Source organism: Triturus cristatus, chromosome 6, assembly GCF_964204655.1.
Source record: "Triturus cristatus chromosome 6, aTriCri1.1, whole genome shotgun sequence".
In the NCBI taxonomy this organism is placed as follows: Eukaryota; Metazoa; Chordata; class Amphibia; order Caudata; family Salamandridae; genus Triturus; species Triturus cristatus.
Window position 1 is genome coordinate 1,892,762,361 of NC_140589.1, and position 20,047 is coordinate 1,892,782,407.

General features: G+C 47.6%; 1 protein-coding gene and 1 long non-coding RNA gene across 2 annotated transcripts in view; one reads left to right on the plus strand and one right to left on the minus strand.

The window, feature by feature from the left end:
- LOC146822326 (WAP four-disulfide core domain protein 18-like) overlaps positions 1–6,159 on the minus strand; it is a 58,775-nt gene extending 52,616 nt beyond the window's left edge. Inside the window, exon 1 of the mRNA XM_085613409.1 lies at positions 6,072–6,159. Coding sequence (XP_085469535.1) covers positions 6,072–6,159 — 88 coding nt within the window. The remainder of the gene's footprint in view (positions 1–6,071) is intronic.
- Positions 1–20,047, plus strand: part of LOC146822327 (uncharacterized) — a 110,346-nt gene that overhangs the window by 11,527 nt on the left and 78,772 nt on the right. The window lies entirely within an intron of this gene.

Sequence of the window (20,047 nt, forward strand, 5' to 3'; positions counted from 1 at the left end):
TAGATTCCTCAACCATGGCACGAAGAGCGGTTTCTGTTCCATGCTGAGGGCCAACACCGGTCTGAGAACAGTGAGGAAGACCATGGGTTTCCGAGAGGGTTGTGTTAACATACTTTTCTAAAATTTTACAAATCACCAGAAGCAGAGAGATGGGGTGATAGTTACCCAGGACATCTGGGTCTAAGCTTTTTGAGTAAAACTTTCACCATGGCATGTTTCCAGGGTGAAGGGACTTGGCCGGTGGAAATAGATAGATTTATCACCTCCTGTAAGACTGGGAGTACCGCGTCTTTGGCTTTGCGAAGGAAGTGAGGAGAAGCCGGATTGAGGGGAGAGCCAGATTTTACTTGGGAGAAGATTTCAGATAGAGTATCCAGATTCATAATTGGAAATTCGTCCAATAAAAGCTCAGAGTAAAGAGGGGGCATGTCCATTAGTAGAAGGTCACTGGGACAAGGAGAGCCAGGAAATGCATTGTATATATCTTGAATCTTTCTATGGAAACATTTAGAAAGTTCATTACAACGATCTGAAGAGTTATTGGGTAATATTCCTGGAGATGGGAGCTCTAGGAGATTCTTCGCAATGCAGAAGATTTCCCGAAGAGTATTAGCTGTTGAATTAATTTTTCCTTCATAATAAAGTGCCTGTGCTTTTCTGCTTTTTTTGTTTCCGTTTGGTAGAGTTTTATAAACTCTCTGTTTTTCTGTTTACTCAATCCATTGTATTCTTTTCTCCAATTCCTCTCCAATCTTTTACAAGCTTTCTGAAGTGACCGAAGCTTAGGCGGGTGCCAGGTGACATTTTCTCTCTCATCTTTTTGTAGCTGGATTTGACAGGGATAACTGTGTCCAGCAAGGACTCTAGCCAATGAGTGAATTTTTCCGAGGCTAAGATAGGACTAGAGTCTAATTCTGGCTTTGAATTTTTAAGAGCAGAGATCCATGAATCTACAGGAAATTTGGACCAAAGGCAAACAAACTCTCCTGCTAATAGATTCGGTAGCAGCGGGTTGAGTTGATGAGTACCGAGACATAGGGATCAAAAAATGATCCGATCAGGGCAGGGGGATAGGGTCACCCATCGTCAACACAGCATTATTGGTGAAAACAGGGTCTAAGGTGTGGCCTTTCTTATGTGTGTGGCCTTTGACTTTTTGTATTAGCTGAATGGGAAACAACCTTTACAACACAGTCATTACATCACACTACAATTGCAACACAGCCATTACATCGAAACATCCTTTACAACGCATGTCACTACAATGCAGCCATTACATTGCATGTCACTACAACACATGACACTACAACGCATGTCACTACAATGCAGGCATTACATCGCATGTCATTACAATGCATAGTACCCCTACACTATCCAACACTTACCCTACTGTTGCACCCCCTGGAGTTAGAATAGTAAATGTTACCCCTACTCTATCCAACACTTACCTTAAATTCAATGTAATGGTATGCGTTGTAAATGTGTAATGTGATGTAATGGAATGCGTTGTAAATGTAGTTAAAATTTTTTGTTGTAGGGGCATGCAATGTAAATGTATGCATTGTAAAGGATGTTGCGATGTAAAAACTGCGCTGTAAAGGCATGCATTGTAAATGTATGCGTTGTAACGTCATACATTATAGCTGAATAGCTAACAGGTCCTGGATAAGGCCCGAGGCATCAGTTTTCTTTGGGTCATCAAAATGCAGGTTAAAGTCTCCTAAAAGGATAATGTTGGGGGAAGAGTTTGCCAATGTGGCTCCCATTTCAGGAACAGATTTAATAAATTGCCCACACGCACCTGTGCAGCGGTAGATTAGAACTCCTGAGAAGGAAAGAGTGGCGGAGAGTGAGATAGAGCAGGATAAGCCTTCACAGTCTGGAATAAGGTTAGGCTCGACACGGCATTTAGTACTCATTCATCCTCACTTGCATTCACTTTCTATCATTCACTTATTCTAACACATTCAAACTCATCTTCACTTACTCATACCCAATATCACTTTTTCACTCACTACCTATCGCTGACTCTTGCTCGCTTTCACTCACACCTGCTCTTACATCCTGATCCAAGTGTTCACATGTATGCATGCTCTCACATCCTGATACAAGTGTTCACATGTACGCGTGCTCTCACATCCTGATACAAGTGTTCACATGTACGCATGCTTTCACATCCTGATACAAGTCTTCACATGTACGCATGCTCTCACATCCTGATGCAAATGTTCACATGTACGCATGCTCTCACATCCTGATGCAAGTGTTCACATGTACGCATGCTCTCACATCCTGATGCAAGTGTTCACATGTACGCATGCTCTCATATCCTGATACAAGTGTCCACATGTACGCGTGCTCTCACATCCTGATACAAGTGTCCACATGTACGCGTGCTCTCACATCCTGAATCAAGTCTTCACATGTATGCATGCTCTCACATCCTGATGCAAGTGTTCACATGTACGCATGCTCTCACATCCTGATGCAAGTGTTCACATGTATGCATGCTCTCATATCCTGATACAAGTGTCCACATGTACGTGTGCTCTCACATCCTGATACCAGTGTTCGCATGCTCTCACATCCTGATACAAGTGTTCACATGTACGCATGCTCTCACATCCTGATCCAAGTGTCCACATGTATGCATGCTCTCACATCCTGATGCAAATGTTCACATGTACGCATGCTCTCACATCCTGATGCAAGTGTTCACATGTACGCATGCTCTCACATTCTGATGCAAATGTTCACATGTATGCATGCTCTCACATCCTGATGCAAGTGTCCACATGTACGCGTGCTCTCATATCCTGATACAAGTGTCCACATGTACGCGTGCTCTCACATCCTTATACAAGTGTCCACATGTACGCGTGCTCTCACATCCTTTTACAAGTGTCCACATGTACTCGTGCTCTCACATCCTGAATCAAGTCTTCACATGTATGCATGGTCTCACATCCTGATGCAAGTGTTCACATGTACGCATGCTCTCACATCCTGATGCAAGTGTTCACATGTATGCATGCTCTCATATCCTGATACAAGTGTCCACATGTACGTGTGCTCTCACATCCTGATACCAGTGTTCGCATGCTCTCACATCCTGATACAAGTGTTCACATGTACGCATGCTCTCACATCCTGATCCAAGTGTCCACATGTATGCATGCTCTCACATCCTGATGCAAATGTTCACATGTACGCATGCTCTCACATCCTGATGCAAGTGTTCACATGTACGCATGCTCTCACATCCTGATGCAAATGTTCACATGTATGCATTCTCTCACATCCTGATGCAAGTGTTCACATGTATGCATGCTCTCATATCCTGATTCAAGTATCCACATGTATACGTGCTCTCACATCCTGATACAAGTGTCCACATGTACGCGTGCTCTCACATCCTGATGCAAGTGTTCACATGTACGCATGCTCTCACATCCTGATGCAAGTGTTCACATGTACGCATGCTCTCACATCCTGATGCAAGTGTTCACATGTACGCATGCTCTCATATCCTGATACAAGTGTCCACATGTACGCGTGCTCTCACATCCTGATACCAGTGTTCGCATGCTCTCACATCCTGATACAAGTGTCCACATGTACGCGTGCTCTCACATCCTGATACCAGTGTTCGCATGCTCTCACATCCTGATACAAGTCTTCACATGTACGCATGCTCTCATATCCTGATACAAGTGTCCACATGTACGCATGCTCTCACATCCTGATACCAGTGTTCGCATGCTCTCACATCCTGATGCAAATGTTCACATGTATGCATGCTCTCACATCCTGATGCAAGTGTTCACATGTACGCATGCTCTCATATCCTGATTCAAGTATCCACATGTACACGTGCTCTCACATCCTGATACAAGTGTCCACATGTACGCGTGCTCTCACATCCTGATACAAGTCTTCACATGTACGCATGCTCTCACATCCTGATGCAAGTGTTCACATGTACGCATGCTCTCACATCTTGATACAAGTGTTCACATGTACGCATGCTCTCATATCCTGATACAAGTGTCCACATGTACGCGTGCTCTCACATCCTGATACCAGTGTTCGCATGCTCTCACATCCTGATACAAGTGTCCACATGTACGCGTGCTCTCACATCCTGATACCAGTGTTCGCATGCTCTCACATCCTGATACAAGTCTTCACATGTACGCATGCTCTCATATCCTGATACAAGTGTCCACATGCACGCGTGCTCTCACATCCTGATACCAGTGTTCGCATGCTCTCACATCCTGATACAAGTGTTCACATGTACGCATGCTCTCACATCCTGATGCAAGTGTTCACATGTATGCATGCTCGCACATCCTGATACAAGTGTTCACATGTACGCATGCTCTCACATCCTGATACAAGTGTTCACATGTACGTGTGCTCTCACATCCTGATACAAGTGTTCACATGTACGCATGCTCTCACATCCTTAAATAAGTGTTCACATGTACGCATGCTTTCACATCCTGATACAAGTGTTCACATGTATGCATGCTCGCACATCCTGATACAAGTGTTCACATGTACGCATGCTCTCACATCCTGATACAAGTGTTCACATGTACGCATGCTTTCACATCCTGATACAAGTGTTCACATGTACGCATGCTTTCACATCCTGATACAAGTGTTCACATGTATGCATGCTCGCACATCCTGATACAAGTGTTCACATGTACGCATGCTCTCACATCCTGATACAAGTGTTCACATGTACGCATGCTTTCACATCCTGATACAAGTGTTCACATGTACGCATGCTCGCACATCCTGATACAAGTGCTCACATGTACGCATGCTCGCACATCCTGATACAAGTGTTCACATGTATGCATGCTTTCACATCCTGATACAAGTGCTCACATGTACGCATGCTCGCACATCCTGATACAAGTGTTGACATGTACGCATGCTCGCACATCCTGATACAAGTGTTCACATGTATGCATGATCTCACTCTAACACCAACACACTCTCACCTGCACGCATGCGCACAACATACATTTAAAAACAATGTTTACTTACTTTACCTGCCAGCAAAGGTCTCATTTCAGGTACCAGCGGCGCTCCATTACCATTTTAAACTACTAGAGAATAATACTGTATTACTCACTATCAGTGTAATAAAAAATAGGCTTATGAGCGAACTGCCCCTATGTTCCTGGCGCTGATTTTGTCGCCTCTGAGGCCATGGGTTTCTAAGCCAGGGTTAGGGGTCGCAAAGGGCAAACCAGGGCTTTCGGCTGCAACTCCTGGCGACCCCTAAATCACATCCTTGATGTTTTGCAACATCATTCATGCAAATCCATGTTCTAAAAGATAAGTTGGATATGCAGAATGAAAGAGACACACCTTTAGCTCATGAAGTGTAGACAAACTTGTCATCTACTAATGCAACATTGTAGGGTTTACCCAAAGTAATTACTTTGGCAATTAGAAGGGACAACGTTATTAAAGTTTTGTTCCCATGCTTCCAAGCAAGTGAAAATATTTCCTGGTGAATAGCATTTTTCAACAAAGAGCTGATGATTATGTATACTTTTCTTTCTTCAGAAAATATTGCATTTTTCATAGTGTTGAGATCCCTTTTCTATCAAGTGTATTAAAATGAAAAAATAGTAAGACAATATTGTCACAGAATGAGTTGCAGTATAAACAATCAATTTCTTACCACTTAAGGTTATGAACGGTGCCACCTAATTTGGTCCTACCCTGCCACATGATTCCAGTGGCCCTGCTTATGATCTGCGTCTGATGTGTCAGTGTACTAATGTCCTCGTGCAGGGGTCTGTGTAGGATCCCACGATCAGAGTATTGAATCCAGGATGGCCCACTCAGCCGCTCAGCCTCCCAATGTCGATAACATGAGTATCATTGAGTTGGGTAACAATGAACATCATTTCTATAGTGACTAGCGACTCCTTGGAGGGATGGTATGCTTTACAAATGCATGTCGTGGTATTCCACTAAGTGCTTGGAACCAGCCTCTGCCTATGCTTGCCCCGGAGCCCCTGCCACCTCGTGCTCACCTGCTGCATTCCAGACTCCAGCCCAGGACAGCTCCACGCAGAGGGCTAGCAGTGCCAGCGCAAGCGAGATGTGATGGGTACTCTTCATGGTGAGACGCCTTGGAGCGGGCAGGCTTTCCACCCACCTTTAAAGGCTTCTGCAACCCAGGAGAGGATGGAAGAGGGAGGGCCTTCTGAAGGGCCCTTCCCTGGCAGGACTGTGCCTGGCTTTCTGCTGAACTCCCTTCTGCAAACATGCCCTGTGCCACCCGGAGCACACAGCCTCTTTCAACGTCAAACCTTCGGTTAAGGTGACCTGAGAACCCTCTTAGCAAACCCATTATTGAGATTTTTTTGGGAACAGCTGCTGCATACAGCATGTACTCTGCGTGCAGAGTGTTGGATGTCATCTGTTGGGCTCCTTTCCTGGCACACCTCGCTGCCCATGTGCTAGTGTGCTCAAGTTTATGCGGATCCTACATCTCCTGCTTGACAGCGTGTATGCCCCAAGAATCTAAAACAGGAGTTTTAGGATCGTGTATAGATGTTTTGAACTCCTACTCTGTCTACAGTAATTGTGGACTGCCTCGCTAATGGCTATCTGTGTCAATGGCACAGAGGAGGACACCCTCATAGGTATGCATGGGTGATGTGACTAAGGGTTATATTTGCCATCAGCACAGACAGGTAAACCCCAGTGCTTAATTGGAGCCAGTGGTTTCTGGTGCTCAGCACCGGCACATAACTGTCAACACCGGCACTTATGACAGTCTGCCACATGGTGGCACTGTTTGTCTAATTTACTAATAAGCACAACAGTTGTTTGTTAATTTAATATGTATTTAGTTTTATATAGCGTGAACATGACCCTAGAGGGTATCAGAGTGATTTACAGATTATCAGGTTGAGAGAAACAGGTAAATCAGACAACAGAAGCAATATTAATAATCACAATAACAGTGCAGGAAGTAGCAGTACCAAGGCGGGGGTGAAGCGCTTCCTCTAGTGCAACAGAGAGAATAACAGAACAGGCCATAGTGTCTGAAGACAGACCACAAGTGCGGACAGTGTGCATTACCGGTGCTGGCAGGGAGAGATCCTAGGAGCCAGAGCAGGAATTTGTTCATCAATAGCACTTTCACTTGTTTTGCTATAGATACAGGTGAAGGCTTAACTCGGATTTCAGAATGTAGGGAATTCCAGATTCTGTGGCCATGTCAGAGAAGGCTCCATTGTAAGTTTTCTTCGTCTTGAATTTCTGCGGTTTCAGCAGCAAGGACGAGGTGCTTCTTAAGGTTCTAGCACCTCCCGTTAGCTCCAGTTTTTGTACAATGTACCTCAGGGTGTTGGAGTGTAAGGCTTTATGTGTCATGCAGGCAATTGTTAACTAATTTTTTGCCTCATAAGGTAGCCAGTTTAATGATTTCAGAAGAGGCTTGATGTGTTTATTGCATTTAGGTCCAGTAATGAGCCTTGCAGCTGGGTTAAGGAGGCCCTAAGGGGGGCCCAGCCTTGACCTAGGGAGGCCACAAAGGATTAGTCCAACCTGGAAATTACTAGACCTCGAACAACTGACTTGAAGTCAACGAGAGGGAGGAAGGGTTTGACTTTCCTTAAGATGCTCATTTGGAAGTTAGCTCCTCTGGTGTCCCAGCTTTTGTGCTCCTGCATGTTCAAGTTCTTGTCAAGCGTTATTGTCATGTTATCGATAACATGTGGAATACAATTGAGGGCTGTTTAATGTTTCATCCGTTCACAAATGTTGAGTGATTGCTTGGGGGGGGGGGTGCAATTAAAAAATATTCTGTTTTGAGAGTATTTAGTTTGAGATGGTTGCAGGTCAACTAGTTTTGAGTTTTTTTGTAGATTTACGTTGAGAGACCTAATATTCTTCAAAGGAGGAGATTTTCAGGTAAAGTTGGGTGTCATCAGCATTCATGTGTTAATTTATGTTGGATGATTTCAGAATTTTGGTTAATGGCTCCATGAACAGGTTAAAGAGAGTGGGTGAGAGTATGGAAACCTGTGGTATCCCTAATGTGACAGATGTAGAGGTGGACAGAGACCGATTCGTCTTTCTTCTTTGGCATCTATTGTGGTGGAAGGAGGCAACCCTAATTCTACTCGGGGACCTGAACTTCCACCTTGACAACTGCAACGACCCTGACACCACCACTCTCCTCGACAACCTCGCCAACCTCGGACTGAAGCAGCTGATCAACACGCCTACCAACAGAGCTGGACACACCCTCGACCCCATCTTCACGGGAGGGACAAACATCCGCTTCCGCCACACCACCCAGCCCCCCTGGACGGACCACCACTGTGCCCATTTCACCTTCAACAGCACCACCGCACCTGCACCCGCCCCACGCCTGCCGCAACGGAAGTGGAGCAAGGTCACAGAGGAACACCTCAACACCACCCTCCTCCACAACCCCCCCAGCGCCACGACTGACACCAACTCCGCAGTCATAGAATTTCACCACTGGATCTCCTGCTGCGCCGACAAGCTCGCACCCCTCCACCACCCTGCCAAACAACGCCCTCTGAAGGCCGCTTGGTTCAACACAGAACTACAAGAAGCCAGAAGGTCCTGCAGACGCCAAGAGAAAACCTGGCAAAACCGGAAAACCATGGAAGCACGGAAAAACCACAGGAGCGCCCTGAAGGAATACCGCCAGTGCATAAGAGACACCAAACGGACCTTCATAAGAGACAAAGTCCAGACCAACGCGACCAACACAAAGGAACTGTTCAACGTCATACAGCAGTTCGCAAAACTCACCAGCGAAGCCATGGACGTCACACCCTCCCAGGAACTCTGCGGCAAGCTCAGCTCCTACTTCCATCTGAAGATCGAGGTCCTCTACGACAACTTCAGCGAACCAATGCCAGACACCACCACCCCCCTACCCACCGCCGCTGATAAGCCAGCCATCATGACCTGGGACCCTGCCACCATCTAACACACCACCGTGACCATGAAGAAAACCCACTCAGGAGCCCCAACGAACCCCTGCCTACCGCACATATTTCACAGGGCCGCTGCCACCATCGCACCAGAACTAGGACGGACCATCAACGCCTCCTTCAGATCCTGCATCTGCCCATACGACTGGAAGCGTGCAGAGGTTTTAAACCCCCTCCTCAAGAAACCAACGGCTGACCCAATGGACCTGAAAAACTACCAGCCCATCTCTATCCTCCACTTCGCAGCCAAAGTCACCGAGAGACTCGTAAACGCCCAGCTGACTGCCTTCATCGAAGAGAACTCCATCCTAGACGCCTCCCAGTCTGGATTTGGAGCAACCACAGCACCAAGACCACCCTCCTTGCCCCCACTGACGACATCCGCATGCTACTCGACCAGGGACACACTGCGGCCCTCATCCATTTAGACCTCTACGCAGCCTTCAACACCGTTTCACACCGCACGCTCACAACCAGACTTCACGATGCAGGGATACAAGGAACTGCCCTCGACTGGATCCAATCCTTCTCTCTGGCAGAACCCAGAGGATCAGACTCCCTCCCTTCCTTTCCGAACCCACCAACATCAACTGCAGAGTACCCCAAGGATCAACGGTCAGCCCCACACTCTTCAACATCTACATGGCCCCCCTCGCCTCCATCGTCAGACAGCAGGGGCTCAGCATCGTATCCTACGCCGACGACACCCAGCTCATCCTCTCACTCACGAAGAATCCCGAAGACACCAGACTCTGCTTCCAGGAAGGAATGAAGAACGTGGCAGCCTGGATGAAAGACAGCTGTTAGAAGCTCAACTCAGAGAAGACAGAGGTCCTCACCCTCGGACCCTGCACCTCCACCTGGGACAACACCTGGTGGCCCTCCGCTCTCTGAAACCCACCCACCCCTACAGACCACGCACGAACCCTCGGCATCATCCTTGACTCCTGCCTCTCCATTATCAGCCAGATCATCAACACCGTTGCTTCCACCAGTTTCAACCACCTGCGCATCCTCCACAAGACTTTCAAATGGATCCCCCCGATTGCAGAAGGACCGTCACCCACGCGCTCATAACCAGCAGACTGGACTACGAAAACGCCCTATATGCCGGAATCCCCAGAACTCTTCTGCACAGACTCCATACCATCCAGAACGCCGTGGCTAGACTCGTCCTCGGAGCACCGCGTCACGAACACATGACCCAACACCTACTAGACCTCCACTGGCTCCCCGTCGAGAAGAGGGTCACCTTCAAACTCCTCACCCACGCCTACAAATCCCTCACAACAACATGGGACCCAAATACCTCAACGAGAGAGTATCCTTCCACATACCCAAGCGGAACCTCCGCTCCGCCGACCTCGCCCTGGCAGAGGTCCCCCCATCAGCAGAAACAGAACAGGCGGGAGATCCTTCTACATTGCAGCCAAGACCTGGAACGAGCTCCCTGTGAACATCAGGCGCTACCCGACCCTGCTCACATTCAGGAAAGACCTCAAGACCTGGCTCTTCGACTGATCCAGAGCTGCTCCCCTCCTCCCCCCCCCCCCCCCCCCCCCCAGCGCCTTGAGACCCTCAGGGTGAGTAGCGCGCTTTATAAACCACTGATTGATTGATTGAAACCACTCTAAGATGGGACCAGAAAGCCCCATCCTGGATTCCAGTAAGTCAAGGAGGCTGACATGTTTGACCGTATCAAATGCTGATGAGAGGTCGAGGAGGATTAGAAGACCGGATTTATTTTGATCAAGCATTCGTAACGCATCATCAACTATGTGAGTTAGGGCCGATTCAATGCTGTGGCCCTGACAGAAGCCAGATTGGTATTGGTCAAAGATTTGAAATTTCTCTATGTGATCACATAGCTCGGCATGCACACATTTCTCGATGAGCTTTGAAAGAGTCGGGAAGTTGACGATAGGGTGGAAGCTATTTAGATCAGTGTGGTCCACTGTGGTTTTTTTTAAGAATGGGGGTTATCTGTCTAGACTTGGGGCAGTCAGGTATAGTGCTGCCACCCAAGGCATTGTTATCGCTTTGGGGGCCAGGAATAGCCTAAATTGTTCCATTTGTGGGACTGTGATGGTTAGTAGTTGTGTTGGCATTGTCATTGGCAGGGGAAATGGGTGGTGCAAGCTGCAGTGAACTCTTAACTGAGGCCCTGGCACTTAAAATATTTACAAATTAAGCAGTGGTGTACCCACATAGGTATGTATGAATGGTATAACTAATGGGTATCTGTGTCAATGGCACAGACTATCAGGTGTACCCACAAAGTATGCATGGATGGTATATTTAATGGCTATCTGTGTCAATGGCACAGCCTGTAAGGGCTACCTACAGAGTATGTATGGAAGGTTTAACTGACGGCTAGTTGTGTCAATGGCACGGGCTATCAGGCCTACCCACAGAGTAGGTATTGAAGGTTTAACTGATGGCTATCTGTGTCAATGGCTCAGAATATCAGGCGTACCAAGAGAGTATGCATGGATGGTATAACTAACGGCTATCTATGTCAATGGCACAGGCTATCAGGCGCACCCACATAGTATGTATGGATGGTATACCTAATGGCTAGTTGTGTCAATCACACAGACTAGCAGGCACACCCACAGAGTATGTATGGATGGTATAACTAATGGCTAGGTGTGTCAATCGCACAGACTATCATGTGTACCCACAGAGTATGTATGGATGCTATAACTAATTGTTAGTTGTGTCAATCGCACAGACTAGCAGGCCTACCCTCAGAGGTAAGAGTGGATATATTGGAAGATTTTCCACAATCGAACCATAAATTATTATGAGTTACTCTATAGTTGGATTTACACGTGTATTAACGTGGAGCGATTTCAATTGAAACAAAATCCTTATGACGTGTTTTCATGCGGTTTTCAGGCTGAGACAGAACAAGGCCTCAGTTAGTCCTCGTCTCCATCTTTCTGAAAATGGCTGCTGAATCACCGTGTTCATTCTGTGTTTATTTTTCTCGCTTGACACCGTATGGAGCAAGATGCACTGTTTATTTTTATGACATATTTTTGCACTTTAAATATAATAAACCTTAATGGTTTTCCTAAAATTCTGATCTCAAACTCACTTTTAAATCAGTCTTTTTCTTAGTGACTGTATTTTGAAATGCTGTTTTGAATCTTGTCTCTGGGAAACACTTACTCATAGTTCTTGAAGTGAACACCGTCCCCGACCCCAGCAAACCAGGCACGCCACTGTTACACAGATCATCTAAGCAATAGCGTGCCCACCATGCCATCACGAATGATGCCTCTGTTCATGACACAAACAAGTGTACCCACCCACACCCCGTACAGAAGCTCTTGTCTTCTAAAAAGGGACATTCGATGGCCCAGTCCCTCTCTGGCATGCCACAAGCGGCTGGAAGGGTCAGCCCCCAAGCCTTCACCCCATCCCTTCGCTGGGTTCCTAGATGCTTCTTCTCCCTTGAAAGCCCCTCCCAGCAGGTTTGGGGTTCATCTGTGCATCTTATGCTGCACTCTTCCTCACTCCATCCCTCATGTATAATACTCCGGCTGTCTATGCCTGGCCCCCCCATCTCTCACCCTGACGCCCTTCCAAGGGAGCTGTTTCTATGCCTGTTCCCCATGGACCCCCCGTCGCACCTTTACTTCAGAGCTGTTTCGAGGCAGGGAAAAAGGGGTCAAGTTTGCTTTGAAGGGTCCCCCTCCTAAAGAGATTGAACACTCTAAGGTAAAACCACAATAACACTAGGCATAGAAAGCACATTCTTTAATTTGCAGCTGAATTTGCTTTACACAGACCTAGTGTGCAAGATAGGCCTGCCAACTTTCCCCCTCACCCTCTCAAGCAGGTGGCAACTAAGGTATTTCTCCTCACTCCTTCTTCTTCACCCCTCTCTCTTTACCTCTCTCTCTTACCACCTCTATGTGTGTACACCTACCCCACTATTTCAACACGCTCTCTACCTCACCTAGGACGACCTCACACCTCTCTCTCTTTCTGTCTCGCTCTCCTTTTCCCTCTCCCTCTCTCTGTGTCTCTCCCTCTCTGTGTCCCCCTCTCTCTCTCTCTCTCCCTCCCTCTCTTCCTCTCTCTCTTTCTCTCCCTCTTCCTCTTGTTCTCACCCTCTCTTTCCTTCTCTCTCTCCCTGTCTTTGTCTCCCTTTGTCTCTATATCTCTCTGTCTCTTTCTCTGTCTCTCTCTCTCTCTGTCTCTTTCCCACTATCCTGCGTCTTCAGGAAGCAGGCAGCCTCCCTCCTCTGCCCTAAGACAACCACAACGCTCCAGTGGAGCGTTGTGATTGGTTGGGCCGCCACCCACGAAGGGGCTTACTGGAAGGCCATGTTCTCCATGTAGGCTGCATTGCAGCCTGCATGGAGAACTATAGCATGTGCATCACTGTGTTGGGCGGCCCTAGAGGGAGGACCAAACAGTCCGCGCCCTCAGCAGTGGGCAAACCATTCCTCCTCTGCCCTAGAGCAGATACCAACCTACCTGCCCGCCCCCAACCAAACCTTTCTGCTTTCTCGCAGTGCGAGAAGCAGAAACATAATATGGTAGTGATCACTATTTCATGTTTCTGCTCCTCGCGATGCGAGAAAGCAGTGGGGTGATGCTCCTCCGCCCTAGTGGAGGAGCCGCCCCTGCCTTAGTATTTCTTCCACTCCTTCCCACTCATTGCCTCACCTCATATTCACCTCATCTCCCTCTCCCTCTCTGTCCCCCTCTCTCTGTCTCTCTTTCCCACTCTGTCTCCCTGTCTCTCTGTCTCTATCCCTCTCTTTCTCTGTCTCTCTCTCTTGGTCTCTCCCTCTCTCTTTCTCCCTCCTTCTCTCTCCTTTTCCCTCTCGCTCTCTCTGTCTCTCTCTATATCCCTCTCTCTCTCTCTTACTCTCTACCTCCCTGTATCTCTCTCATTTTCCCTATACCTCTCTCTCTTTTTCTGTCTCCCCCTCTCTCTCTCCCACTCTCTTCCTCCCTTCCTTTCTCTCTCTCTACCTCTCTCTCTCTCCCTCTCCCTCTCTCTTTCTTCCTCCCTCTCTCTCTCCCTCTCTGCTTCCCTGTCTCCCTCTCTCTCTCCATCACTCCCTCCCTCTCTCTCCCTCCCTCTCTCTCTCTCTCTCTCTCTATTTCTCTCTCTGTCTCCCCCCTCTCTCCATTTCTTCCGCTCCTCTCTTTCTCTCTCCCTCTCTCTCTCTCTCCCTCTCTCTCTTTCTCACTCCCCCTCTCTCTCTCTCCTTCTCTGTCTCCCTGTCTGTCCCAATCTCTCTCCTTATTTCTCTATTTTCCCTCTCTCTCTGTCTCCCTGTCTCTCTCTCTGTCTCTCCCCCTATCTCTCTCGCTCTCTCTCTCTCTCTCTCTGTTCCCCTCTCTCTGCTTCCCTGTCTCTCTCCATCACTCCCTCCCTCTCTCTCTCTCTCTCTCTCTCCCTTTCTCTCTTTCTCTCTCTGTCTCCCCCTCCCTCTCTCCATTTCTTCGGCTCCTCTCTTTCTCTCTCCCTCTACCTCTCTCCGTCTCTCCCTCTCTCTCTTTCTCACTCCCACTTCTCTCTCTCCCTCTCTCTCTCCCTCCCTCTGTCTCTCTCTCTCTCCTTCTCTGTCTCCCTGTCTCTCCCTCTCTCTCTCACCATCTCTCTCTTTACCCTTTCTCTCTGTCTCCCTTGTCTCTCTCTCTCTGTCTCTCCCTCTCCCTCTCTCTCTCTCCCCTAAGTCTCTCTCTCTCTCCTTCTCTGTCCCCCTGTCTCACCCTTTGTCTCTCCCCCCTCTCTCTCCCTCTCTCTTCCTCTCTTCATCTCTCTCTCTCTGCCCCTTCTCCCTCTCTCTCTCCATCTCTCTCTTCCTTTTTCTCTCTTTCTCTCTCTCTCTGCCCCCACTCTCTGTATCTTAGTATTTCTTCTGCTCTTCCCCACTCACTGTCTCAGCTCGTATCCACCTTATCCCCCTCTCCCCAACTTGCTTCTCTGATTCTGCCTCCTGCCCCAGTATCTCTCCTCCACCTCCTCCATCTCTTTCTCCACCTCCGCTCTCTCTCTGTACATTGCCACTCTATCTTCACTCCACCTCTCTAACTTTCCTGACTCTACCTCGCTATTAGCCCTCCCTCCGCATTACCACCCTTTTCCCCGCTTCTCTATTTTCTCTCTCTAGCTCCCATCTCTCTTACTACTTAATCTATCTCTACACCACCAGTACCCACATCTGCTAACTCGCCACCCCCTTGTTCTCTTTCTACCTCTATTCAATGTACCTCACCTCTATTCAATGTACCTCACCTCTCTCTACTTAACTCTCCTCTAACTTCCTCCATTTTTCTACCCTCAACAAGTTTCTGTAATTATCATTAACTCTACTCTGCTTCTCACAGGTCTCTTTAAGCACCCTCTTCTCCAAGTCAACTCAGCCCTTCCACCTCACCTAACTCTTCCAACCTATCTCTCTTGATAAATGTTTTACCTCATCTTTCTGTCTCGAATTATGTCTCTACTTCACAACTGTCTCTTCCATATCCTCTCTTGGTCTATTTGTCTATCAACCTCACCTCTCTTTCTCTTCTTCACCTTTATCTGCTTACTTCTCTTTACGCTTTCTACTTTATAATTCATTTCTCTTTCACCATTCCCCATTTCTCTCTCTAACCTTCTCTCTTTGTCACCTATCACTCTTTCCTCTTCTCGACATCTCTCGCATCCCTCCTTCCATCACATAGTGCTCTACCTCCCCTCCACCTCTCTCTTTCATCTTCTCGCCATGCCTCGCATCTCTCCCTACCTCACTTATCACTCTAACTCCCCTCCACCTCTCTCTTTCATCTTCTCGCCTTGCCTCTCATCTCTCCTTACCTCACCTATCGCTCTACCTTCCCTCCACCTCTCTCTTTCATCTTCTCACCATGCCTCGCATCTCTCCCTCCCTCACCTATCGCTCTACCTCCCCTCCACCTCTCTCTTATGTCTTCTCGCCATGCCTGGCCTCTCTCCCTCCCTCACCTATCGCTCTACCTCCCCTCCACCTCTCTCTTTTGTCTTCTCCCCATGCCTCTCATCTCTCCTTACCGCCCCTTTCGCTCTACCTGCCCTTCCACCTCTCTCCTTCGTCTTCTCCCCATGCCTCGCATCTCTCCCTACCTCACGTATCGCTCTACCTCCCCTCCACCTCTCTCTTTCATCTTCTCGCCATGCCTCGCATCTCTCCCTACCTCACCTATCGCTCTACCTCCCCTCCACCTCTCTCTTTCCTCTTGTCGCCATGCCTCGCATCTCTCCCTCCCTTACCTACCGCTCTACCTCCCCTCCACCTCTCTCTTTCATCTTCTTGCCATACCTCGCATCTCTCCATCCCTCACCTATCGCTCTACCCCCTCCACCTCTCTCTTTCACCTTCTCGCCATGCCTCCCATCTCTCCATCCCTCATCTATTGCTCTATCTCCCTCCACCGTTTTTGAAAGTTTAGAATATAATTGAATATTGTTTGGCATAAAAAAAACTTGAAATAACTGAAACATTGATAATAAAAGCCAAGTTGTTTCTAACAGTGAGGGGAAGGTAGGGTAAAGTATATTTTATTCCAGGCCCAAAAAATCCTGAAGATGTCACTCCATTGCTGCGTGAGCCCTGCTGATATCTAGAAACCCCCTGCCATGTTGAATCCCCCCTAAAGAAAGAGGTCATTTTTCAGTCATCTTGTGTGTGACATACCCTTTGTTATATTCATGTTGGGTCCCTGTGTCGTTGGATGTTTATTGGTAGGTCCATGATGTGTGTGACACACACTTTGGTACATTTCCTGGTGGTTCCATGTTGTGTGTGACACACACTTTGGTACATTTCTTGGTGGGGCCATGATGTGTGTGACACACACCTTGGTACATTTTCTGGTGGGTCCATGATGTGTGTGACACACACTTTGGTACATTTCCTGGTGGTTCCATGTTGTGTGTGACACACACTTTGGTACATTTCTTGGTGGGGCCATGATGTGTGTGACACACACCTTGGTACATTTTCTGGTGGGTCCATGATGTGTGTGACACACACTTTGGTACATTTCCTGGTGGGTACATGATGTGTGTGACACATACTTTGGTACATTTCCTGGTGGGTCCATGAAGTGTGTGACACACACTTTGATTAATTTCCTGGGGGTTCTATAATGTGTGTGACACACAACTTGGTACATTTCCTGGTGGGTCCATGATGTATGTGACACACTTTGGTACATTTCTTTTTGGGTCCATGTTGTGTGTGAAACACACTTTGGTACATTTCTGTGTGGGTCCATGATGTGTGTGAACTACACATTGGTACATTTTCTGTTGGGTTCATGCTGTGTGTGACACACACGTTGGTACATTTCCTAGTGGGTCCATGCTGTTTGTGACACACTTTGGTACGTTTCCTGGTGGGTCCATGATGTGTGTGACACACACCTTGGTACATTTCCTGGTGGGTCTATGCTGTGTGTGACACACACCTTGGTACATTTCCTGGTGGGTCCATGATGTGTGTCACACATACCTTGGTACGTTTCCTGGTGGGTCCATGATGTGTATGACACACACTAGGGTACATTTCGTGGTGGATCCATGATGTGTGTGACAGATACTTTGTACATTTCCTGGTGGGTCCATGATGTGTGTGACACACTTTGGTACATTTCCTGGTAGGTCCATGCTGTTAGTGACACACTTTGATACATTTCATGGTGACTCCATGGTGTGTGTGACACACACTCTGGTACATTTCCTGGTGGGTCCATGATGTGTGTGACACATACATTGGTACATTTCCTGGTGGGTCCATGATATGTGTGACACATACATTGGTACATTTCCTGGTGGGTCCATGATGTGTGTGACACACAATTTGGTACATTTCCTGGTGGTTCCATGATGCGTGTGACACACACTTTGGTACATTACTTGGTGGGGCCATGATGTGTGTGACACACACCTTTGTACATTTCCTGGTGGGTCCCTGATGTGTGTGACACACACTTTGGTACATTTCCTGGTGGTTCCATGATGTGTGTGACACACACTTTGGTACATTACTTGGTGGGGCCATGATGTGTGTGACACACACCTTTGTACATTTCCTGGTGGGTCCATGATGTGTGTGACACACATGTTGGTACATTTCCTGGTGGGTCCAGGATGTGTGTGACACACACTTTGTACATTTCCTGGTGGGTCCATGATGTGTGTGACACACACTTTGTACATTTCCTGGTGGGTCCATGATGTGTGTGACACACACGTTGGTACATTTCATGGTGGGTCCAGGATGTGTGTGACACACACTTTGTACATTTCCTGGTGGGTCCATGATGTGTGTGACACACACTTTGGTACGTTTCCTGGTGGCTCCATGATGTGTGCGACACACTTTGGAACATTTCCTGGTGGGTCCATGATGTGTGTGACACACGTTGGTACATTTCCTGGTGGGTCCAGGATGTTTGTGACACACACCTTGGTACATTTCCTGGTGGGTCCATGATGTGTGTCATACATACCTTGGTACGTTTCCTGGTGGGTCCATGATGTGTATGACACACACTTGGGTACATTTCGTGGTGGATCCATGATGTGTGTGACAGATACTTGGTACATTTCCTGGTGGGTCCATGATGTGTGTGACACACTTTGGTACATTTCCTGGTGGGTCCATGCTGTTAGTGACACACTTTGATACATTTCATGGTGGCTCCATGGTGTGTGTGACACACACTCTGGTACATTTTCTGGTGGGTCCATGATGTGTGTGACACACTTTGGTACATTTCCTGGTTGTTCCATGATATGTGTGACACATACATTGGTACATTTCCTGGTGGGTCCATGATGTGTGTGACACACACTTTGGTATATTTCCTGGTGGTTCCATGATGTGTGTGACACACACTTTGGTACATTACTTGGTGGGGCCATGATGTGTGTGACACACACCTTTGTACATTTTCTGGTGGGTCCCTGATGTGTGTGACATACACTTTGGTACATTTCCTGGTGGCTCCATGATGTGTGCGACACACTTTGGTACATTTCCTGGTGGGTCCATGATGTGTGTGACACACGTTGGTACATTTCCTGGTGGTTCCATGATGTGTGTGACACACACGTTGGTACATTTCCTGGTGGGTCCAGGATGTGTGTGACACACACTTTGTACATTTCCTGGTGGGTCCATGATGTGTGTGACTCACACTTTGGTACATTTCCCGGTGGCTCCATGATGTGTGCGACACACTTTGGTACATTTCCTGGTGGGTCCATGATATGTGTGACACATGTTGGTACATTTCCTGGTGGTTCCATGATGTGTGTGACACACACGTTGGTACATTTCCTGGTGGGTCCAGGATGTGTGTGACACACACTTTGTACATTTCCTGGTGGGTCCATGATGTGTGTGACACACACTTTGGTACATTTCCTGGTGGGTTCAGTTTTCTTTTTTTCCTGGTGGGTGCATCTATGTGAAAGATCCTTTAGTGCATTTCCTCGCAGATCCACATTTCCTTTATCACTTTTCCTGGCAAATTTGTGATGTGTGTGTGAAACAGCCTTTGGTACATTTTCTAGTGGGTCCATGATGAGTGTGCGGTATACGATGGTACATCTCCTGGTTGTCCATGATGAGTGTGGGGTACCCTACTGCGCATTTCCTGGTGGGTCCATGATGAATGTGCGGTACCCTACAACACATTTCCTAGTGGGTCCATGATGAGTGTGCGGAACTCTGACAAATTTCCTGGTGGGTCCATGATTAGTGTGCGGAACCCTATGACACATTTCTTGGTGGGTCCATAATGAGTGTGTGGTACCCTACAACGTATTTCCTGGTGGGTCCATGATGAATGTGCGATACCCTACGACACATTTCCTGGTGGGTCCATGATGAATGTGCAGTACCCTATGACACATTTCCTGGTGGGTCCATGATAAGTGTGCAGTAACTTATGACACATGTCCTGGTGGGTCCATGATGGGTGTACGTAACCCTACGACACATTTCCTGGTTGGT